General features: G+C 33.5%; 4 protein-coding genes across 9 annotated transcripts; 2 read left to right on the top strand and 2 right to left on the bottom strand.

Annotated features, from left to right (window-relative positions):
• Positions 1-67: 67 nt before the first annotated feature.
• On the bottom strand, positions 68-700 carry LOC132699810 (uncharacterized). The gene has a single exon (XM_060666711.1). It carries the CDS (start codon positions 533-535, stop codon positions 80-82), a length of 456 nt encoding a protein of 151 aa, XP_060522694.1. The 5' UTR covers positions 536-700; the 3' UTR covers positions 68-79.
• A 489-nt stretch (positions 701-1,189) lies between these two features.
• On the top strand, positions 1,190-3,420 carry LOC132699305 (probable actin-related protein 2/3 complex subunit 2). The gene is made up of 5 exons (XM_060665944.1): positions 1,190-1,351; positions 1,549-1,642; positions 1,702-1,988; positions 2,073-2,495; positions 2,631-3,420. Exons 1-5 carry the CDS (start codon positions 1,278-1,280, stop codon positions 2,656-2,658), a joined length of 906 nt encoding a protein of 301 aa, XP_060521927.1. The 5' UTR covers positions 1,190-1,277; the 3' UTR covers positions 2,659-3,420.
• Positions 3,421-3,912: 492 nt separating this feature from the next.
• Positions 3,913-5,321, top strand: LOC132699896 (deoxyhypusine hydroxylase). The gene is made up of 2 exons (XM_060666872.1): positions 3,913-4,277; positions 4,332-5,321. Exons 1-2 carry the CDS (start codon positions 3,998-4,000, stop codon positions 4,955-4,957), a joined length of 906 nt encoding a protein of 301 aa, XP_060522855.1. The 5' UTR covers positions 3,913-3,997; the 3' UTR covers positions 4,958-5,321.
• Positions 5,322-5,453: 132 nt separating this feature from the next.
• On the bottom strand, positions 5,454-22,283 carry LOC132699894 (uncharacterized). Of its 6 annotated transcripts, none has more exons than XM_060666866.1 (3): positions 22,256-22,283; positions 14,530-14,666; positions 5,454-6,792 (listed from the first exon to the last, which is right to left on the bottom strand). In XM_060666866.1, exons 2-3 carry the CDS (start codon positions 14,657-14,659, stop codon positions 5,474-5,476), a joined length of 1,449 nt encoding a protein of 482 aa, XP_060522849.1. In that variant the 5' UTR covers positions 14,660-14,666; positions 22,256-22,283; the 3' UTR covers positions 5,454-5,473. The 6 variants fall into 6 exon arrangements, with proteins under 6 accessions (XP_060522849.1, XP_060522851.1, XP_060522852.1 ...); XM_060666868.1 differs by lacking the exon at positions 22,256-22,283 and adding an exon at positions 18,325-18,466; XM_060666869.1 differs by lacking the exon at positions 22,256-22,283 and adding an exon at positions 15,355-15,472.
• Between the last annotated feature and the right edge of the window lie 1,743 nt (positions 22,284-24,026).

The following is a 24,026-nucleotide window of genomic DNA, read 5'->3' as shown; positions in this document are numbered from 1 at the left end:
TAACATCATACATCATAATACATGTTTATTACAAGAAATATCACAAACATAAAACGGATGGTCAGGATTTAAATATTCATTACTCCTTAGCCACTAGAACCTCATACTCTTCACAAGCATGTTCTTTTCCTGCATATCCAATATGGCAAACTTTACTACTGACCTGCAACTTTCCCACTGTAACAACATATCCTGCATGTCTCGCCCTAGCAATGTACAAGGGTTCACCATTAATAGTCTTTCCACCTACAATTGCTCCTGGAGGTACAACTCCTTTGGATGCGTGTACCCATTCTATACGTTTTTCACAAAGAATTTGGTACTCCGATTTTACAATCTCTTTTCCCTCCACACATAGAAATGCACCCCCTTTTTTAGGAATGGCCTTGACCGGAATGCGACAACCATTATGGATAACGGAACCAACATATATCGGATTTTGATCTTCGTCAAATCCTCCACGAACTGCAGTAGCGGGAATCTCAGAACTTGGGCCAATATTTGCCCAGTAGAGAGCACTCTTTTTATTAAACATTTTTGATGTATTTGCTATGCACCAAATTTAATTGAAAAAATCTAAGATCTTGATATAACAATCTATTAGGTGAATATTTATCATTTTATATGAATCAATGAGTTGTTAAAACAAATTGGTTAGTTTCTCGAAAAAAAAAGTTATACCATAGATCTGACACCTAAGAGTTTCTCGTGTTACGAATTATAGAAATGACACAGACAGCCCACCACTGAAAATTTTTGATATCGGCTTGACTTTGGTGTGAAAACTTTGTAATGTTTTAAGTGTTTCAAGATTCTGTTGTTTTCTTGATCCTCGCTGGAAGTAGAGTCGGATGATCTCGAAAACTTTAAACAATGGTATCAAAGTGTAAGATTTAAGCGATGTCGGCATTGGGCAAATTATGCTCAGTTATGCTGAACTCTTGATATTAAACGCAATTAAGAAACAAAAACGGGATTGAACAAATTTTGCCTGAAGTTCTTAAGTTTGGGGAATGGGCCTTGTAATCCAGATTTCATAATATCCGTCGACGACGTTATAGACACACCTTGCAGAATCTTATGAACTAAACACCAAAACTCCATTACTATTGTTGTTGGTCTCTTTGCAACTAATTTTCACAACTGACCAAATCCTAACTGCGGTTTTTAGGTTCATCTAAAATGACAGTTGGCATATAATCGGACACACCACCTCCCATGTTTTATCAAACGGAACACAAATTTAGAAAATAATATTTATTTTTTTAGATGAAAATATGATTTTATTAGAAATAAATAACAGAGTCGTCGAAGAAACGTTGACGGTGAAAATTAAAAACGCTCAGGCGGGGTAAGTGCAAATATTTATGTATCCTGTTTATATTGCTTCAAAGGGCCGGTTTAATTTTGGAAAATAATGATCTTGATAAGCATTTAAATACTTTTGTGTTGGCCAATAGCATTTTAGTGATATTATCCTTTGCTTAAAAAATATCTATGACTCATAGATGATTTCAAATCCAAACAGAATTTTCTTTTCATTTTCAGCTTAAAAAATGAGAGCATAGACGTTACAGTAGCAGATTTCGACGGTGTTTTATATCACATTTCTAATCTAAATGGAGATAAGTCTAAGATTAGGGTGAGTAATAAAATCATCCATTTTGTTATTAACCAAATGTAAAAGCCTTGATTTTCCAGATTAGTATATCTCTAAAATTTTATAAGCAATTGCAAGAGCATGGTGCTGATGAGTTGTTGAAAAGGGTGTATGGCCCTTTTTTAATATCGGCTGAGAATGGGTATAATGTTTCACTTCTTTTGGATTTGGAGAACATTCCACAAGATTGGCCTGAAGTTGTGAAAAAAATAGGACTTCTTAAAAGGAACTGCTTTGCTTCTGTGTTTGAAAAGTACTTCAATTTTCAAGAAGCAGGGGATGAAGGCCAAAAGAGGGCTGTTATTCATTACAGGGATGATGAAACTCTGTAAGTGTATTAATGCTACACATTGAATGATCCATAATCAATCAATTCTTTAAGTGAAAAAACCTGCACATTCTCATTTTGCAGGTATGTTGAAGCAAAGGCAGATAGAGTCACAGTAGTGTTCTCTACAAGATTTCGTGATGAAGACGATGTGGTGATAGGCAAGGTATTCATGCAGGAACTCAAGGAAGGTCTAAGAGCCTCCCATACTGCTCCACCAGTACTTTTCAGCCACAGAGAACCCCCTTTAGAACTTCAAGATACAGATGCCAAAGTAGATAATAATGTTGGTTATGTGACATTTGTTTTATTTCCTAGACACACGGCCCGAAATACAAGGGACAATACCATAAATTTGATTCACATGTTTAGGCATTACCTACATTACCATATAAAATGTTCCAAAGCTTACATTCACAGTAGGATGAGAGCAAAGACTTCGGAGTTTTTGAAAGTACTGAATCGAGCTCGGCCAGAAAATAAATCTACAGATAAGAAAACTATTACGTAAGTGATAAATATGCTTTCTACAAATTGTTCAAGATGTCTATTTTTGCTATGATTTTTTTCTTACTGTAAAGAATGTATTACAGATTTATTTGATTATTATAACACTATAAAACAATTTTGTTTTAATTTTAGGGGAAGGACATTTATTAGAAGAGATTAATTGTCAAGAGATAGCAAAACATTCTCCACACATCCTGGAAACTTATAATAACTGCCAATGTGTTTTTAGCATAATAAAGTTTATTTTTTATCAATTCTGGGTTTCCAGATATGATTTCAGGTTCTAGAGTCATGACACACAAGTGCTTGTTTGTCTCGGTTTTATAATGTCTATTACATATGTGTGATCTATTGTCTTCATCTAGTTTTGTCTGGGACACAGAGTTCATATGTATTAAGGTATCATCAAAACTGGATGTCTATTACTTTGTCATACATACTTAGCTGCAATAATTTATTTAATTAATCATGTTAATATTATTTTTAATACCAGTATTTGTTTTGATTTCTGTTAAAAATGTTCAAAAAACTAGCTATTGAAGTTGGAGACAAAAATTAGTGTTTTAGTAGGGCATAATATGATTAAAATGTTAGTATCTAAAAATCGAATTATGTGTACATAAAGTTAAGTCTTACATCAGTGCGCTTCCTAAGAAACAGTTCTAGCACTAACAGTTTGTAAATTTACTATATTGTATATTTTTTTCACCGCTTTGATTTTTTTGTAAATTTATGATGCATAATTTTAGACATGTATTTAATAGCTATTTCCTCGGAACAAAAATATCAGGAGGACAACGTTGTACTTTTAAAAGCCACCTTGAAATAATGTGTTTGAATTTGGTTTAAGTAATTGTCTTTTCCATCTTCTCCAATTATAAATTTTATTTTTGAAACAGTTTTTAATCTTTTTTTTATCAAGCAGAGGTAATAAAATGTTATTTTTAAATAACCTATTTTTATTTCTTATTCTATTAGCATTTGGTGTGTGAAATATAATTTTAATTAGTTTCATTTCATTTTGAAATACACTTTTTTGTCTAATTATATTGAACAAATAAAATCATTTTTCAAGTTTGGGGACTTCATATGTCAATTAATATATTGTTTAAAATTTTGCTAAATTGATTTAAAATTCTACTTTCGTACAATCCAGAAACAACTATTACGCTTACACGCAATTGTTATAGGACAAAATAATTTAACTATTTCTCTCGCCTTCCCCTTCATTATTTCCATTATCTTCAAAGTTTCCTTCAAAAAAAATCTCATATATAAGATCTATAATCAGTTCAAGTGTTCAACTCTATTCAACTAAATATATTTTGTAGTACATATTACTCGCCAACTGTACACTTGAAGAAATTCCTGGTCTGTGACACAAAACTATAATTTATCCATGGTAACAGTATTCTGTTGTCTGTGGTTTTTTTTCTGGTTATATCCTTTTTGTTTTTCTTTAGTCACATGTTATGATAGGAAATTAAAATATTTCAAAAATGTTAAGCATAAGTGAAGAACAAATTAAAAAAATAGGCGGAGTATTAAATGATACGTCTCGACCCTTGAAAGAGAGATTCCGCGCCTTGTTTACATTGCGAAACATTAGGGGTCCAGTCGCAATTCAGTGCATAGAAGAATGTTTCCAGGATTCATCAGTATTATTGAAGCACGAGCTAGCTTATTGTTTAGGACAAATGCAAGATAAAAATTCAAATCCTATTTTAATTAGAGTATTAAACGACACTGCACAAGAACCAATGGTTCGACATGAAGCTGGTAAGCTAATGAAAAGTCAAATTTTCCCTGGTATTTAAAATTTTTTCTTCTCAGCTGAAGCGTTAGGCGCAATAGGAAGTCTTGAAAATGTAGAGGTTCTAGAAAGGTTTAAAACTGATCCAGTGGTGGAAGTAGCAGAGACGTGTGAACTGGCTTTGGAAAGGATTAAGTGGTTTCAGCAATCACAAGGAGAAACTGTTTCAGAAAATCCATATCATTCCATTGATCCAGCCCCCCCAGCAGAGTTGGAATCAGTTGTTAAACTTAGATCAGTGTTAATTAGTGAAAATGAATCATTGTTTAACAGATACCGTGCAATGTTTGCCTTGAGAAATTTAAGATCTAAAGAGGCTATTGAAGCTCTTGGGGAAGGTTTAAAATATGGTAGTGCTTTGTTTAAACATGAGGTTGCTTTTGTTTTGGGCCAACTTCAAGATGAACAAAGTGTAAGTTACCTGATAGAATCTCTTGAAGATGGAAATGAAAATGAAATGGTTAGACATGAATGTGCTGAAGCTCTGGGAGCAATCGCGTCTGAAGACTGTGTGCACATCCTCAAAAAATATTTAAATGATGAGAAGAGAGTTGTGCGTGAAAGCTGTGAAGTGGCACTAGACATGTGCGAATATGAAAATAGCCCAGAGTTTCAATATGCCAATATGTTGGTGTCTAAAAGCTAATATATATTTTGTACACACATTGTTTTTAACTTTTATTTACTTTTGTTATGTTTTCTTCTACTGTCATCAAAAATACACAAAGATCATTTTTGTTTTTATTTTTACAAAAACCAGTTACTTATGGAAATCATATTTGAAAAAAAAAAACAAATGAAACATTTATACACTGTGGCAAAAATTGTCTTTGAATATTTAGAACTATACTTGTGAAGTGGCACATAATTTACAAATACAGAAGTTATTTGCATAAAAATAAAGAATAATGAATCTAAAATCGTCTAATAAAGTAGTAAAAATTTAGTTTGAATACAAAAAATGGTTCCAAAAAGGGGTGCAGCAAGGAATTCTTAACACATTGGAAATAATTGCAGTCACAAATAAATCTCCCCATAGCCATGAATTTTTTATCATCTTTGGTGTCGGTAGCATTTCTTTGGCGTGTGGTTAAACTCTGCCATTGCATCGGAGTTAATGCGCATCGATAAAAAAAAATATGTAGCGCTTAAAAATATCGTTTTATTTCTTAAATTGAGCATTATTAATACTGTGGGTAATGTTTATTTGATACAGACCTGAGCTTTCCTTTAATGCCAACTCATCGTTTGGTATAAAAATTAATACATGGACTGCCGCCATGACGCTAACGGCAAGAAACAAATAAAATGGCGTCTCTAGTCTGTATTCCGTTACTAAAACTTGGAATATCTTCGTTACAATCAATGCGAACATAGATATATAAACGATGAAACATTTTGTAACAAACAACCTGTAACTTTTAGGGAACAGGTCGTTTATCAGAGTAAGTGGAATACTGCCCAAGCCTACTGTATGAACAAAAATAAATAAATATAATACGATCACTGACGCATAAGGAAACTTGTGGTTAATTTTATAAAATATCACAAGTATGTTACACACGGATAGGATCGATACACTAATACTAGATATAACTAACACAGTCTTTTTATTGTACTTTGGGGTTACGTAAATACCCACTACATTCGATATGAAAAACAATATGGCGTACCCTATGGCTACGTATTCAGGACTTGGCACAAGAGATTCTCTAAACAAAATTTGGGTGTACACTAGTGTGGGCGGCGCTCCACTAAATTGCTGACAAAATATTAGCAGCGAGAATTTGACAAAATTTATCCTCAAGGTGGGGTTTCGGATAATTTTTATGAACCCGTTTTCTTCGGTTTTGACACCTAAACTGTATAGTATTTTGTCCGTCTCTTGTTCTACGTTGGCGTCCGGTTTGAGAAATTGTAATAAATTTTGGGCGTCTTTAATTTTGTTCAGTTCGATAAGTTCCCTAGGCGTGCAGGGAAGGAAAATCGTTACGAACAGTATGACAACCGAAATAACTAACGACACCAAGGAAAACTGTTTAAAATCTACAAATGGTCCTATGACGAACGCAATTACTAGTCCGAAAAACGCATAAAGGTTTAGTTGCTTTGAAAAGCTGGACGCAAGCGACTCGTCGCACATTTCTTTGATGTAAATTTTGATTTGACCCATGGCAAAACCATGCCCGAGACCTAATATAATCCTACTAGCTAGCAGCCACAATACGCTTTTCGCCTGCCACATTAGGATCCACCCCAGTACCATTAAACAATTTCCTAAAATAATTCCGTATTTCGGCCCGTGGACGATCCTTTTCGAAGACAGCGGCGTACCGATCGATACGCCTAGCATCAAAAATCCGGTAATCATAGCGCTTTGGGGCATTGTGATTTTGATCCGGGAGTCTGGTTCCAATAGTGCGGGGTAAGTTGGGGAAGGCCATCCTAGCATGAGTCCGAACGACACGCACGTCAAGGAAGCTGCAACGAAAAAATATGCACCTAATTAATTGAAACAATGGAACAAGCAAGGTCTAAAGCCAGGTTTCCACTGAGGGAGAAGCATTTCTGTTGCACCATGTTTCTGTTTCTTGCGACATGTTTAACTTATAAGCAATACATGTAAACTTTTTTTTTTTCACTTAGTCGACTAAACAATTTACGTTGTTTCTGCACTATAACCTAGTGTTGCCACTTGATTGCAACATAGTGTAGAAATATGGCTGCGGATGAAGAAATAACTTAGCGGCGGCGTATATATTATTGACCACAAGAAAATGGAAAAGAAAGCATGTTAGCGATATCTGTACAGCGACGTAATTGTTCGAAAATAGTACGCTCTCGATGCGATAGTCAAAATAGACGATAGAGTTCGTGCTTTCTCGGGATTTGGGGCCCAAATTGTTTATGCTATTGGTGTTTGTAATTTAATTACTGTTATGCCGACGTTGAGTTTGGATATTACTTATGCGGTCGTACCAGATGTTAGTCCGCCAGGGAACACTGACCTAATTATTGGATGGAATGTCATCAGTCGACCTTGTTTACAAATCGAAAAAAAAAACAATTTTGGGCTCGAATTGCACCATAACTTGCTCAATATTTCGAAAGTAATGACTTTAAAAAGTGTGGATAAGGTTGTGATTAATCAACATTACTTAAAAGAGGACTTGAAATTAAGAATAGCAAGTCTTTTATTGTTTTACAAAAATAAAACTGCCGACAAGATTATGATTGGTGAAATGACAATAAACTTAAAGGACACTAATCCAGTGGCGTTTCGACCTCGTAGGTTGGCATATCAAGAAAGACTTCAAGTTAAGACAATAGTTAATGACCTTTTAAGGGCTGGTATAATCCGTGGAAGTCGCTCAGAATATGCAAGCCCGATGGTTCTAATATAAAAAAAATAATGGTGAAGTTCGAATGTCCCTGGACCTACGTGATGTGAACAAGAGAGTCGTCAGAGAAAGATAGCCGCTGCCGCATATTCAAAATACTTCACTACACTAGATATGAAATCCGGCTTCTATCAAATGCAATTTGAAGAAGGATCAAAACACGTCACAGTTGGTACATCAGAATATCTGGTGCTTTCAATGAGCATTGCGGAGGCAATGCAGAACCTGGAAGATGTAGTGTATGAGCTCGCTATCCACTAATGCGTTTGCTTTGAACTATAAATGAACTATGAAAACAACTTTGCGGGGAAAAACTGGACTGTCGTACTTCCTGTCATAGAAGAAATCCGAAGCTGGTGGCGAATCACCAGCTCCTATTAGACGCATCACAGAGCGTTGATCCAGACAAGGCCGTTGCAGAGACTCTAGGGTCTTGCGGCTGTGGAAGATTCTCAGCTAGCCGCGGAGGAAAATTGAAAACGAAACATAGAGGATCATCTACTGTACGTGCAGACTACCTAATGACCGATATGTGTTACAAAAACAGGGACGGCGGACTACTGTAGCTGCTATGAATTCGTAAAAAGTCGATAACGTACGATTATTTACTTTTTGAGTACTTATTTACAGTTAAAAAAAAAGTAGAAGAATAATAGCAATCTCATTATTGAAAAAAAAATTGAGGTTAATAATGGCATTTTTCAAAGCTCTTCGTCACTAAAACTTAAACTCAAAATAGTTGGATATGTGCACGAGGAGAAAAGTGGCCCTATCAGGTAATAAGAAGAAAAGAAACTGCATGGGTAAGAAGAAAGTGTGGAAAACTTTGAAGGAAATGAATTTTCGTTGAGAAAAACTCAAAACAGAAATTCACTTTTAATAAAGAAAGACGCAGCCACTATATTTCAGAGCAAGATGGCAAATCTTATTGAATGGCTTATCGCTGTCATTATTTCATTCCGCTGAAAGATCCAGCCAGCAATCGTTATAATGAGTTTTTTTCCTCCTCTCTCTCTCTCTCTCTCTCTCTCTCTCTCTCTCTCTCTCTCTCTCTCTCTCTCTCTCTCTCTCTCTCTCGAACATGTGATCCATTGATTAAATGATATAATGTCATTTGAATAACACCCTGTATATATCTAGTAGCTACATGGTATCTTTGATCCGAGGACTCAAATTTGTCACTAATATGGAGTCTCGTCTGATCATAGAAACACGAATCATAAAATATATACACAGTGTCTCACGGTTGATGAACCTTTGGACGTTTTGATGTTTTTTCTCTGTCTAAAAGTAGCGACAACCTTGATCTCTAGCGGTTTTCGAGATAATATTTAATATTGCACATTTTTCAACTGAAAATGGTAAATACAAAAATTGTTAGGCTGCACAATTTTATTATATTTATTATATTATTTTAAAGTATACAGGGTGACTCAAAAAAATCTGAGACCGTATTTTTAAATTTTGTTTTGAATTCATTTTGAAATTCTTCTTAAATTTCATAATTTTTCCAATATTTGACATTAGCACTATTCGAAGATATCGTAAAAGATATATGCAACGGAATTGGAATTCACAATAGACGAATATATTTGAGTCATCATGAATTGAAAAATCTCGATTTTCCCAAATAGCACACCGTATATATTATTATTTTTCTAATATTTGCCCTTCTTTCTGTCTAAGACAATTTTAGTTATTATGTCGCAATAAATGTCCAAAAAATGCCCTTCTACTTGGATATACATGTTTAGTCTTTTTCGTATATTTTTTTGGACGTGCCTTAGCAAATCCGGTGGTATTCTCCTGCACGCGTCCCCAATTCATTCATATCTTCTGGTATTGCAGGGGGATGCACATAAATACGATCTTTAAAATAGGGCCACAAAGAGAAATCTAGTGGTGTTAAGCCACATGATCGAGGGGGCCATTCAATGAATCCACCTCTACTGATCGATTTCTGGGGGTAACGATTATTTAAAAATCCTCGAAGTTCTCAATGATAATGAGGAGGAGCTCCATCTTTCTGAAGCCACACTTGTTGGATCTCAATTTTAAAACTGAGTTAAATCATTCTGCAAAAAGTTTACATATCTGGGTCCTGGGTCCGTTAACTGTTAAATATGGTATTAGTTTTGGACTTTTTGTACCCACAATGGGTTCCTTGTTGAATATTACTAAATGTTATGACAATTAACTGCACCATAACCGGAAAACACTATTTTGGACAAAAAATTTGGATCGGCTTCTATTTTCGTATTGGTGCGATTAACGGCCGATTGGGATATGTCACATCAACTAGCTGCTTGACGGCTACTGACCGGAGGATTATGAACTTGAAATAAAATGTCCAATTTTTTTGGCACTTTCCGTTTTCCATATCCAATACTCCCATTAGCATCAAACGGTTCCATTAAACACTGAGAAAATTGTCTAGTTTACATAGTACGTCTATTAGTGTACTTCGCTTTGTGAAGTTTCACTATGAACGAACTATGTAAATGATATCAATTAATTCAGCTTTAGGAAAATCGCAAAGTATTAAAAATAGGTCTATGTCATATTTAGTAAAAGTTGTACGTTTTTGTGTGTCATATAGGAAAATCCAGATTTTTCAATTTAAAATATATTCATTTATTTTGAACACCCTGTAGCATATAATTCCGATTCCCTTGCATATCATTTACATCTTCGTATAAGGCCATTATTATCAATATGATGATAACTATATTTTTCGAAAAATTAAAATATTGGAAAAACAGTTGGGTTTAGGTATGCGCTATTATTAATAAAAAAATTGAAGAATTTTAGACAGAATTAAAAAAAAAATAAAAATAACCTGCTCCATTAAAAAATGTATGTTTTATTGGTTGTATATTTTAAAATAATTTACAAACTTTCGTATTCAGCATTTTGAAAAAACTTTTGAAACCAATGAGATAATGAACATTGGCCGTTCCACATGAAGAAATTGACTGCGCCACTATTGTGTAGGAGTGTAAACTCATTATTTTGTAAACATCCAATACATTTGGTTTTTTGTTTAGTTAAAAACGTTATTGCAATCATCAAAAAGTTGTATTGGGATCAAACAGCTGCAACCATACTAAAGGGTGTTCGACAGGAGTGTATTTTATCCCCAATTATATTTAATCTATACTCCGAACGCATTTTTGAAGAGGCAATAAAAGGCAATAGTGACGGGATAGCCCTGAAGCCCTGCAACGCTTGCTAAATTAGCTTTCCGCAGTCGGAGATGGTTACGACCTTAAAATAATAACCACTAAAACAAAAATACTAATAATATCAAAATCTCCCGGGCCGCCCATTAATATAATATAGGAAATGAATAAAACTGGTAGAAACTTCAAATATTTGGTGACCTGGATCAGCAACAACTTAGATACAGAAATAGAAATCAGAAACAGAATCGAGCAGGCAAGAGCCACCTTTAACCTGATGAGGCCATTCCTGTGTAATTCCACCCTAAGCCTGAGGCTCAGACACAGATTTGTGGAGTGTTATATAACAAAATAGAAGCCTTTGAGATGTGGATACATCGTAGACTTTTCAAAATTCCTTGGAAGGCGCATACCACGAATGAGGAGGTGTTGAGGCGAGGCCAGTGCGAAAGATAGTTAGTGCACATAGTTAAGCAGCCATGTGTATCACATAATGCGTGGAAGTAGAAGAAAGAAGCATCCATGGTTAAAGGACATCAGAGATTGGACAGGCATGGATGCTCACTCACTATTTCGAACTGCCCAGGATCGTCAGAGCTTCGAGGAGATTGTGGCAACCTTCAATGATGAAGACGGCACTCTAAGACGAAGACTCTATAGGGAATTAGCACCCACGACACCGTCAATTTGCAACAAAATTTTAGGTTTCTAAATATATGATTAACCCAGCGATAAGAATTTGAATTGATTTATGAATTAAATTTATATCGCGAAAACATCTAGACATAGTATATAAAAATTATAAGTGACAGCGAAGAGAAAATTGGAACAATATGTAGGTTATCCCATGTAATTAAAAAATCAAAGTAGTCGCTATTGTTCGATACAAGCAGCAATATAGAGTCAAAAAATTTATAAGACCAAATTTTCAGCACAAAACGTCTAATCTGTATAGGTATAGGAAACAGAAGTAATATCGTCATTCTTAAACGTCCTGTTCTTACCAGGCATTGCGTAACGCATAGTACGCGATAGTAAATCCCAGTAGCTTTTATTTTGGTAAGTAACTTCTTCGTTGATGGGACACTCATATCTCGCACCACTATAAAACCGAATATTCCTCGTACCGAACAGGATCGAAATGGCTTCCATTTTTAAGTTTCGCAGTGCAATAACATCACTGCGAAGCACTTAACAAATTTCAACTATCGATACGCCATGGTCACGACTGTATAACAAATAATATTAGTAGTCGTTAAAAGCTCGCGCGGCTTTAAGTTGAAATGATTCCTTTTATTATCTACTAGTAATTTAATAAATTAGAAAAATTGTCAATGAAAAACTTGGACTAAGGCATAATGAAATGAAATGAAATATTTGAAACTTTTTAAGGCTAATGAGGTCGCATAGGTCTAGATTTATATGCAAATAAGTTACACTGGACAAACATTATCTGAGGTTATTGTGCCGTTTCCCAGCGTACACAAAAAATTATCTGCCGCTAATGGACTCTAATATCAGATTAAACAGTGACGGAAATATAATATTTTGGCCACAAACCGTTATTTACATTTGCTATCCAAATTTGAGAGCATGCGGTATTGAAGAAGCGCATCGAAAATGTTTAATTTCATTAATTCACATTCGCGGGAAACGACAAGTACTTTTACAAATCTTATCCGCATTGTATCTAGCAAGGACTGATTCTATTCTGACCTAGATTCATTTTTGAATGGGACAACGGCCAGTCACAAATGATTGCGTTGCGTAGCAGTTCACCTCTATTTTTTTCTACTACTAAAATTAGAACATGGTTCCTTGTCAACAATAATGCAGCTGCTATTTTAGGATTTCCCCATGTTCAGCATTTTGCGATTTTATTATTAAATGCTGATGAGCAACTAGAACCAGTCTATGTAATCAAATTTTACCTTTATGACATTTACATACAATGTGTCCCGTTTTTCAGATGGCATCGAAACTGCTTCGTGCGACCGCCAAAGCGCTTTCAGAATATAATGTCCTAAATTATATAGATATTGGTCAAAAACTATAACATGTTCAAATATTATTTTATTATTTTCGAATGTCTTCTGTGTTCCTATGTATTTATTATAAAATGACTTCTAAAAAATATCTAAAATATTTTAAAATGAGTTGGTTCACTTTAAAAATATTATGTTTTTCTAATATACAGGATGTTTGTATTTTAGTGAACCTTGTTATAAATGGAACACGCTGTATATTAAGTTATTTTTGAATTGCACTGAAATTTCTGGACATTTTTCATATTTAATATCCTATAGATACCGAAGCTTTACTGTTTTAAACCTATTTTTGAATTTGGTTAATGGGCACAATACTAGATGACAAGCGGATGTTTATCAGTGCAATAGTAGAACTTATAAAGGGCTGTTGATAAAAATTTTTAAGGATCTCAAGTTTACAATAAATAATCTGCTACAGATTATTACGGTCATTCATAAACGTTAAGAATTTGAAAAAAATATTTGATTATGTTGCAATACATTGTGTTGATGGAGATATTGTTGTTAGTTATTTGTTTTTTTGTGGTTTATTTAACATATATTAATTTATTGCAAATGTTTTTTTACAGGGATGTCTTTTTCGTTGTCTGTTTCCAATCAGTGTTTACAACATACAAAGTTTGTAAACTGTTGTTACGTATTTCCTTATTAAAATATATTTTCAGGTTTTAAGGATTCCTTAGTGACCTGTGTTGTTATGAATAAAAGTTAATGCATGGTGATCAATTGCCGACATAAATAAAGGAGTGACTGCATAAGGTCTTCTATTTCAGACAATTTTTGGCTTCCTGTGAGTTTGGAAAGCAATACTTGACAGTTTTACGGACGGAGTCATTTTTTATTGTTAATGTTGTTTTAACAATAAAAAACATGATTAGGTGTTAACACCTTTTTCTAAATTAAAAAAATGTGAAAATAGTACTAGTAAAAAAAAGCAATCTGAAAAGCTAGTTTTTTATTTAGATATTTTGAATTAACCGTCACGAGCCGAAAATGTTCCTATTATTCGTTTAACATTTTATTTCTTGTCCGATTCTATTTACGTGGATAATTTTGGGTAAATGTCAAAATGTTTTTGAGAAAACATATTCCATTCTTAGAAAAAAACAAATACAAAGTCACCTTTGGTTTTAAATGCTAAATACGATGAAATCACAAAAATGGGTTGTGCCATTTTAAAAAAAAGATTTTTTCATTTAAATTATTAATGTTAGTTTTTGACCACTCTGTACTTATTTATGTTTGAAATATCAACACAGTCCACCAATGTAGATTTCCCCTCTACAAGGAGAATCCAAATGTATAGCAGTCTTTCAGTTGGACAAATAGATATATTTAAACTTGCATATGGTACTTTTGAGATAAAATTCAAAATATGTTAGAGATGGACTTGGATATAGACCTGGTATATTATTATTTTCATTTGTTGAAATAATCAAACTTGATCGTTTAGGCTCTCACTTTAGACAAAATATTCAGTTTTGCAGCGTTACTGCAAAGGTTGTTTTAACTAAATGCACTTCAATATGTGGTTTGAAAAAAGTCAAAGAAAACTCGAATTTAATCAGTATTAAAGTTAACTCTTACCACAAGTCGTTGCAAAAATATTTCCCGTATACTTCCGATGTTTGCCTGCACGTTTTATATTCCATTCTTCTATCTTATAGGTAAAGTGGCCACTATTTTCATCGTCATCCGAGTCAATTTTAAGCGACATCTTGGCACTGCGACAAACCGGAGAAATATTTTGGATTTAGATTTCGGCGGCGAAAAACACAAAAAAGAATCAGCCCACAGTTCGTCGACTTTTACACCTGATACGATTTCGCCACTTATTAACAACCTATATAATTCGCTAAAATCAGGTTGAAATCAAATCCTAAATAATTATCTACCGTTAAGAGAGGCCACAATCAGCGATCAGCTGTTGTATAAGTGTTTAAAAATTGTTTCTGTTACGCGTGTTTGGGGCTGTAGCCGATAAGATTTTAATTGGCTTTATATTAATTGCACACTGCAGTAATCATATTTTATGCTGTTAATTTTGCGAGAACCCATATAGTTCTACGTAATACGATTATTTTCGTGTATTTAGTTAATGTCGAAATACACATTAATTAAGGTTTTATCGACTTAATATAACAGCGCGTCATGAACAGTTTAAATTTTAATTCAGCAGTGAGGAGACGGCCTCAACGTGGCTATGATAAGAAAATCCTACAATCTATAAACTAGTTTTATAATTAGGTCTGTAGGTTGGATTATTGCGACGTAAACTGCGAGATTTGGAGTGATTTAACGTTTGTCTACCTGTTGAGCCAATCGGTGTAGTTTTCTATATCGATCGGAATTTTATAAATTATTGATTTAAGGCCCAGGTGTATATATATTAATATCAACCTTTCAACTCACCGGTTTCATGCACGACTGCTGACGGCTATGCTTAAAATATGCATTCTAATCGAGCAGGATTTCCTAATACAAAATGGTTGTTTCGGTAAAACGTATTTTCCAGCAATCTTAGTTTACGAACCATTGTCTAACACGAAAGCATATTATCGCAAATGTTTTACATTCATTGCGTGTTTCAAGCAATGAGCAATAACTCAGACATAAAATGATATCGGCACTGGGGGTATTTTTATGTTATGCCTAAAGTTGCTATTAACTTTTTATAAACATTTACAGTTAGTTCCTCTAATTTTTGTGGGTCAACTGTAATTTTTTGGGATTTTGGTGGGCAAACGTTACAACAATTAATAGATTCCAGTTCCCCTGGGAAATCCCAGTGAACGTTTCTGTCTCCTTGCCAAGCAATACTTGACTCTTGACTTTTGCAAAAAAAAAACAAGAAATAAATTGAAATTGAATTTATATAAAAATTCCTTCCCATTCAATTAATAATGCCAACAGAATAGTCAAAAGAGAACATTTAAACATTTTGAACTAAACTATTCAGTTCAGAAGGATACTTCCTGAAATTGGCGAAAACGCTGTAATTTTTGGTTTAAAATTTTATTTGTTTCAAAATATATTTTGAATTTTGAAAAAATCAGTGGTCGGAATTGAAAAAAAGACAATAACCTCAAATCCAATCTCGTAAATAGAAGAAAATCAAACCTATTTAGATTTTCTCCTCAAAAGTTTATATTTCTTGTATTTTATAAAAACTATCCATTTAGATAAAATATGCAAATTGCTAATATACTAAATCTATCAGGTCATTAAATGTTTATCTCCAGTGATAAATTTTCAATGCAGATAAGTTTATAAAAAATGTCAGATGTGTAATGTTCGATACCTTAAATTATATTTCAATTATTCTTATTTTTCGTGAAACGTAGTATTTGGTCTTAACCAACTTTTAAAAAAAATATATATATGTTTGAGCTTGAATGACGTGAGTCTGGTTAAAATAGTGTTATTAAATAACTAGATGGTTTTTAGTTGAGAGCCTAAACGGAGTTGTAAATTTATATTGAAGTGAAAATACGTCTTCACTGTTCCACGCGCAATCATTTTTATTGGTTTACTTAAACTACTCAGAGAAAATAAAAGCCTATATATTTAATCGGGTATTTAAATAATATTGTGCACCACGAAACAATTAAAAGTTAATCTTGACTCGCGTGTTTGCGCAAGTATTTTTTAAACAGTGTACGTTATAGAGATAAATATGGAAGATCCGTTTCATCTCTCAGCTTCAATAAAACCTCAAACTTCGCTCAACTTGAATTGTGAGTTGAATTAAATATCAGACAATAAGCACAAAAGCAGTTTTCAATTATGGAATTTACGATAAAGTGTTCAAAGCCTCTGCCTTTTTACAAAATAATGCAATTCAAGGACAAGGACAAGGACGAGTTATTTAATACACTAAGAGAAGATTTCTGCCACATAGCTAAAAAATGATTTGCTAACCATAGGCGCTAGTCAATAGCTTTTTTGTGGTAGCAAAATTCACTTTGCTAAGTTTTCTTTGTTGCAGTAGCTGTTGTAGGTAAGTGGCTTCAATAGCACAGACTTCTAGCTTCAAATATAACAATGTGTTTGGCCATTGCCGAGATAGGAAAATTTTGTTCTGATTTTTTTGTTGTATTAATGCAATTTGACAAAGATTATAAAGGAATGTTATCCAGTTTAAGGAACATATTTGGCAGTAAAAGTACTTTTCTCATTGGAGAATAAAAACTAGGTAATTTGTGATGACAAATGTATTACAAAATACCTATAACACTACTTTGTTGAATTTATATTTTCAAAACTTTTAAGAGTTCAGTACTCACTAAAATGAAAAATGTTATCATTAAACTCGGTACACGCCTTTTAGGGGACCATTGTGAATTATTATTATATTCTCCGTAAGGGTGCCTCTTGATTTATTAATCATGTTATTAATTCTTATAAATTCTGTTGAAATATATATGTTTTAATATTCAATGTAAAGGTAGTCTCGTATATTCTGGATTACAGCGAATAGTAAGATATAAGCAATGAAACAAATATTTATTATTCATTATAGAATAGGAAAAGATGCACATTTCTAGAATTATTCGAATGAATTATATATGAGTATGGGTATGAGAACCAATTTCAGTTGAAAATGGGCAGTAATGGAAAATAAATACCGTGCCTTGTACCAATGGAAATTTTGAAATAACTACGTGTGAATGTACAAGATGTCGAAGTTTCCTTTTACAAGTGGAAGTTAATTTTCATTTTCAACCATCTGTATCATTTTAACGAGTTGCATTTGACACCGCGATTGTTAAACAAATCATTTTATATTATAATTATAAGCATGTTACATACCCGGATAAATTTTTTATACACAGAAAGCAAAACCTGCAACTGAAACGAAATGCGCTAGCCAAATACATGCGTGTATAATGAAAATACTATGAAATAAATAAAAATGTAGGAACCTTAATTAAAATACATAATAATAACATTTTTAAGGTGATTTTAAATTGTATTTATGTTTTATTCTGAATCGTTTATAGCTATTATATTTAAAAAAAATATTCTAACTTCACTTACTTCCACCAAGATTAACTACAATTTGGTTTCATTTAATTTATTTGCACCAAGATTAATTCCAATGAGTTTTAAAATAATAGTCAGAGATTAGATCTGCCGTGAATATAAAATTCGTATTAAGCACAGAACTAAGTTATTTTATTATTTATTAGCCACTGCTTGGGGTTATTTTTTATTTTATAAAATAGAAAATATTTTTGGTAGCATATAAAAAAGATATTTTTGGGCATTTAATTTTCTATTTTAGCTATTATTTAGTGGCCTTATGGCCCTTTTATTAAATAGCAAAAATGAATTAATAGCATCTGCTTAAAGAAAAAAGCAAAAAAAATAAATTCTTACCTCCGACAGACGGCAAGAATTTCCAAATTACATTCTTTCGAGCATCCCAGGACGCAGCTCCCATGCACATGGCGTTATTTTGAGCATTGAACACGTAGGTGACACTGTTGTTTCGCTTTACATCCATTGCGATAAGGGGAATTAGCTCTTTGTTTTACTATATTTATCTTTGGGTGTTTATTTTAGAGTAACTGTCCGCACATTTGCCTTTAATAACCCTTATTTGACTATTGCACGTCTCATAGGATCGCCAACACTTCGCTGATTGATTTGACTTTGGCAATTAAAACGATGGATGGCTAGTTTGTATACGCGTACGAGCAAAAACTTGCTTTTAATTATTTAGTGGTCCTCACTTATTTTAGCAAGATTGCAAAATACTTGCCTTAATTACAAAATGCTCGCGGGTATCAGACAGTTTCGTGAAACAATTGCTACTTGCGGCGAATACGATGGGCCGTTTCTTGTGTGTAACTCGATAATTACTGGAATTGCATTTGCTTATCTTTTTAAACATATTTGTGATTCTATCGTGATACTCTATACCCGTTTGTCTGTGTGTAACATGATTCTTGTCTAGACGTACCCATATCACGCAAATTCGTCTTTTTAAAATACACGTTGTTGGTACAAAGAATAAAGAAGCAGTTCGCTAACTTGCTACTTTCACTCATCAATGTGAAGCCTGTACCGGGTGTTTCAAATAAAGTGACCCATATATTTTCCTTAAAACCTGTAATAGCTATCAAGACAATTTTAAAAACGAAAGTTCTTTGAACTTAGGAGCATTTTTTCAAAAACTGCATACCGCGTATATTATAGTAGAACGCGCATACCTACATATACCTATATATAGTAATTGTAGAATTATTTCAAGTTTGTAATTATTTGATTATGTACACACTTCCGTGTTCTGGCAAAAAAATTAAAACTGTTTAAATAACACAAAAAACTATAACAATTTCGCAAATTTATTCAATAATACTTCAATTCTGCATAATGCAAGGAATTCAACATACATACTCGTTCAAGAAAATAAAAATTGAATCTGTATGAAAGCTATATTGAAAATAATACAAATCAGAGCTTGATCTAAGAGAATCTGCAAGACTTTTTCACAACAACAGAATTTCACGCAATTGCAGTGGCAACGCTATATGCCATATGCTGATGTTTCAATAAAAAGTCACATAACTATAAATATTTTCTAAACTGTGGGGAAATAAAACAGGTTTGTCTAAAGAAAGTTACCTTTGTTTATACCAATGAATCCAAAAACGGCATAAATTATAGGGTGGTTCATTTAAAATTCTGAAGTTGACGTCGTTACTGATGAATTGTGGAACTTAAATACAAACAACTATTTTATTTAAAATTTCTTGATGGTCATATTATGAGAGAAACCAAGACACCTTGTAAAATACGTTCTTATATGTGGCTTCTAAGCATATTTTCAAACAAATTTGGTACTTACACTTTGCTATTTTCAAATTTTTTATTTAATATTTTACTAATTTGAACTTAATTAAACATACAATTATTCTAAATCTTTTGAAAGCCTATTTATAATATTATATTATATTATACAAAACAAAATACAAAAATACAAAATACAGATTGTTAAATTTCTTGGATATTACTCCTTTTTTTTTTAATTTTTGGTATATAACTTTCAAGCTTCAAATGGCATTCTTTGTTGCAAAACATTTTAAAAAATGGCACCCATAAGGGATTTCGACATTTTGGGTACTTTTGAACATAAACGTGTTCAGCTCTTGTTTGTTTACGAGTTTATTTAAAAATTATAAAATTTTTACGAATACATTTTAATTTTATTTGCCATAAATTAATTATATTCTATACTTTAGTCAAGGGAATGAGCGAATATTTTCAGTACATTTTAGCTAGGATATCTTGACGTTTGTAAATTCTTACAGTCGCGTCACACGTTTCTCAGTTCGTGCTTTTTAGAAAAATATACCCATAAACTAATTGTTGAAGAAGAACTACAGCATACAACACTCTTATCATCTTAAGAAATACTCACGGCCCTCTTCCCTAAATAAACTCGGCATTAAAACTCAATCACTCAGTGAATGTATTGTGAAGTATGTATGTGAAGTACGCAACATATTTATAAACTTCTTCAGTAATTCATTGAATTAAGTAGTTAAGTAATGTAGAAATGTTTCACTAATATTATGTTATCATTTCTACTTAGTCATTTGGCAAAATTAAAAAAAAATCTATATAAATCTTCTTAAAATATATTTCAGTGCCTAAAATAATAAATAATATTGGAGTACACTACATCCATCCTGGTTAAATACCCTGTATAAGGTGATTACTTAACAGTTAAATATATATGCTTATATTGCATGTTGACGCAAAGCTATAAGGTTGTTCGGAAAGTCATTTCGTTTTTTCCCGTCAGAGGACTTAATTACGTTTTTTCGAAACCAACTTCACACTTAAGCCGCATAACCATTATATGTCTTGAGGGCTGATATTGCAAGGCTTGTATGTGAAAAAGTTCTATTAATTCTACGCAGTAGTTTTTGGTTGGTGCCCTTTTAAATATGGAGAGCAATAAGCAGCATTTTGGTCATATTTCACTTTTTTACTTCAGAAAAGGTAAAAATGCTGTCCAAGCGAGAAAAAAATTGACGGATGTGTATGGAGAAGGCGTGTTAACAGTACGCCAGTGCCAGAACTGGTTTGCAAAATTTCGATCCGGTAATTTTGATGTCGAAGATGCACCACGGTCTGGAAGGCCGGTCGAAGCTGACAAAGATGCGATAAAGGCATTAGTTGATGCAAATCGGCGAATAACCACACGAGAGATCGGTGAGAGATTAAATTTGTCGAATTCGACTGTTTATGGCCATTTGAAAGGCATGGGCTTAACCTCGAAGCTCGATGTGTGGGTGCCCCATGTCCTTACCGAGCGAAATTTGTGTCGTCGCGTTGACGTGTGTGATTCGCTCCTCAAACGTCAAGAAAATGATCCATTTTTGAAGCGGATTATTACTGAGGACGAAAAATGGGTTGTATACAACAATGTTAAATGCAAGAGGTCATGGAGCAGAAAAGTGAACCGGCTCAAAGCGTGTCAAAAGCCAACATTCACCAAAAAAAGGTGATGCTCTCCGTTTGGTGGGATGTCAAAGGAATCGTTTTTTTTGAGCTTTTGCCGGACAATACAACGATTAATTCAGAAGTCTATTGTCATCAACTGGACAAATTGAATGATTCACTTAAAGAGAAGAGGCCCGAATTAATCAACAGGAAGGGTGTAGTGTCCCACCAGGATAATGCGAGACCTCACACAAGTTTGGTCACTCGCCAAAAACTTTTACAGCTTGAATGGGACGTACTGCAACATCCACCATATTCTCCAGATCTGGCGCCTTCCGACTACTATTTGGTCCGGTCCCTGCAAAATTTTTTGGATGGCAAAACCTTTACCTCAAATGAAGATGTCAAAAACCACCTGAACCAGTTTTTTGCCAGCAAGGACCAAAACTTTTAGGAGAGGGGAATTATGTTACTGCCAGAAAGATGGCAAAAGGTGTTGGACCAGAATGGCCAATATATAATTTAATAAAATATTTATTCATTATACGAAAACTGTCTTTCATGTTCCCCAAAAAAAACGAAATGACTTTCCGAACAACCCAATAAATTGCGAAATGGCTTTACCTTTTCAATCTGGTTAACAGTGTACTATATAAATATTTTCCTTCGTTGTCAGGAAACCAATTGAATAAACACATAAATTGTCGAAATTCGTATTTTGAAATCAAATATTGCCATATAAAACATTCTGCTGGCATTGTGTTATAACAAGGGTACATTGGCGATATTCCATTTTACTCCCAAAAGATTACCAAACGTAAAATAGAAGGTACCGGAAAAAACATATTCTTACCTGAAAACCCATTCCTCGCAGCGCTGTTGAAAACTTTATTCTGAACAAGTTTAAAGTTATTTGCCATCGTCTATAGAGTACGACCAATTCCGCTTCGTCTGTTCCTTTTATCCATACATGGTGGGTCAGTATCTTGAAACAGAATGAACCATGAAGCAGGTTAGAGTAGGGGTTGCTGTATCCACGTTATGTTTGTGTTTTTTTTTTAATGGAGCAGTAGACGCAATTTAAAATGTAATTAGTTTGGTGTCAATAGAATAACAATGACAAACAATTTATCAAAAACAATTAATCCCCGGCCAATTTGATTTTAATTTTCGAGATCGTATCACTGCTTTTATTGCAGTCTGTCACTCTAGTATTAGTAGTATTTAGGTTGTAGGTAGTAAGTTAATGGGTTTTTCGTACTTTTTTTTATATTATATTTTATTTTAAGCATAAAAAAGGCGTAGAAAAAAGACCAGAAAGTGAGAATTTAATGAATACCTACTAAATATTTGATACAATGTGCACGCCATATCTGGAACATATAAGTGTGAAAATAAAACTTCATAAGTGAAATCCAGTAGACTAGATTACACTTCATGCAGTGCAGGTGCAATAAATTCCGTTAATCTTTCATATAGGTCTTTCAAGTTGTATCTTTAAAAATATTTGGTGGATGCAGTAGGTCATGAAACAAAAAACAGAAATAATAATTATAATATTTGAAAGTTTTGAAATTTGAAAGATATTTTGCCAATATAACTTTTTAAAATACCCCGGCTAACGAAATTATGGACCAAAGTTACAGTTTGATGGACCTAGGAGCGCCATTCTTGTTTTTCGTCTTTAAGTTAAACAGTGTTAAACGTTGAAACGCCGGTCGGAATAGATCGTTCTTGAGATAGTTCACGTTTTATTCAGTTTTGGTGAATGCGCCAGATCCAGTAAATTATGATTTATCACATCAATCTTCAACTCATTCCATAGGCTTTCTCGACTGCTATCAGTGATTTTCCTATTTTCAAAAAGATTCTTTCTATGCTTAAGATAGACATAGTTGTTTTATCAAGTGTGACATAAATTTAATTTTAGTTCCCGATCATTATCATTTTTTGGAAGCGGCATTTAATTTTTCCTGTTTTGTTAATTCCCGTTAATCGTAAAATAATTGCGAGCTACTGTTGCATATAAATATTTAGTTCAATCTCTTAAAAAAATATGCCTTGACCTCTGTATTTATCGTATAAAAAGTTGCGCAATGTCGCGAATTGTTATATCGCGGTTATGATTTCGGTCGAAACCAATTTTCGATGAAACAATTTACCTACCCAGCAGCGTTCGTAACTTCTTTACCCGGAAACCATACTTTCGACTTTACGATGTTTCGTTTGAACGTTACTGCCAGAAATTGGTGCTCTATAAAAGTGTTTAAGGTTGAACGAATCTTTTTGGTCTACTGTTACGATTTGGAGGAAAAATATTTTGAGTGCACTGCATGGTGGAATGTAAAATATAGTGCCGAGTACGCGTGAAGCAGACGAAACAAAAGTATTGATGTTTCGCGACAAAGTATCAACAAATCGGATACATTTCTGCTAAATTTTTGTCTTTTTCTTCTGTTTTGTCTGCACATTTGTCGACAAATTGTAGACAAAAGATCGGGGAAAACGGTAACATGGAAAATACTTGCATATTAATGGAATTGTACTTTGATACTTTTTATATACATATTGCACTGTGGTCGCCTATTTCATAGAAATCTTATACTTATTGCTAACCTCTCTGC

This window comes from Cylas formicarius, unplaced genomic scaffold (assembly GCF_029955315.1).
Source record: "Cylas formicarius isolate icCylForm1 unplaced genomic scaffold, icCylForm1.1 PGA_scaffold_3__17_contigs__length_32017465, whole genome shotgun sequence".
Lineage (NCBI taxonomy): Eukaryota > Metazoa > Arthropoda > Insecta > Coleoptera > Brentidae > Cylas > Cylas formicarius.
This window is presented reverse-complemented; position numbering and strand designations above follow the sequence as displayed.

Excerpts from the sequence above, each read along its gene's own strand:
- LOC132699810 (XM_060666711.1), bottom strand. The coding sequence starts at position 535 with ATGTTTAATAAAAAGAGTGCTCTCTACTGGGCAAATATTGGCCCAAGT.
- LOC132699305 (XM_060665944.1), top strand. The coding sequence starts at position 1,278 with ATGATTTTATTAGAAATAAATAACAGAGTCGTCGAAGAAACGTTGACG. Across the intron at positions 1,352-1,548 it reads ATTAAAAACGCTCAGGCGGG|CTTAAAAAATGAGAGCATAG; the intron begins GTAAGTGCAAAT and ends TTTCATTTTCAG. Across the intron at positions 1,643-1,701 it reads GAGATAAGTCTAAGATTAGG|ATTAGTATATCTCTAAAATT; the intron begins GTGAGTAATAAA and ends TTGATTTTCCAG.
- LOC132699896 (XM_060666872.1), top strand. The coding sequence starts at position 3,998 with ATGTTAAGCATAAGTGAAGAACAAATTAAAAAAATAGGCGGAGTATTA. Across the intron at positions 4,278-4,331 it reads AATGGTTCGACATGAAGCTG|CTGAAGCGTTAGGCGCAATA; the intron begins GTAAGCTAATGA and ends TTTTCTTCTCAG.
- LOC132699894 (XM_060666866.1), bottom strand. The coding sequence starts at position 14,659 with ATGTCGCTTAAAATTGACTCGGATGACGATGAAAATAGTGGCCACTTT. Across the intron at positions 6,793-14,529 it reads TATTTTTGCAACGACTTGTG|CTTCCTTGACGTGCGTGTCG; the intron begins GTAAGAGTTAAC and ends TTTTCGTTGCAG.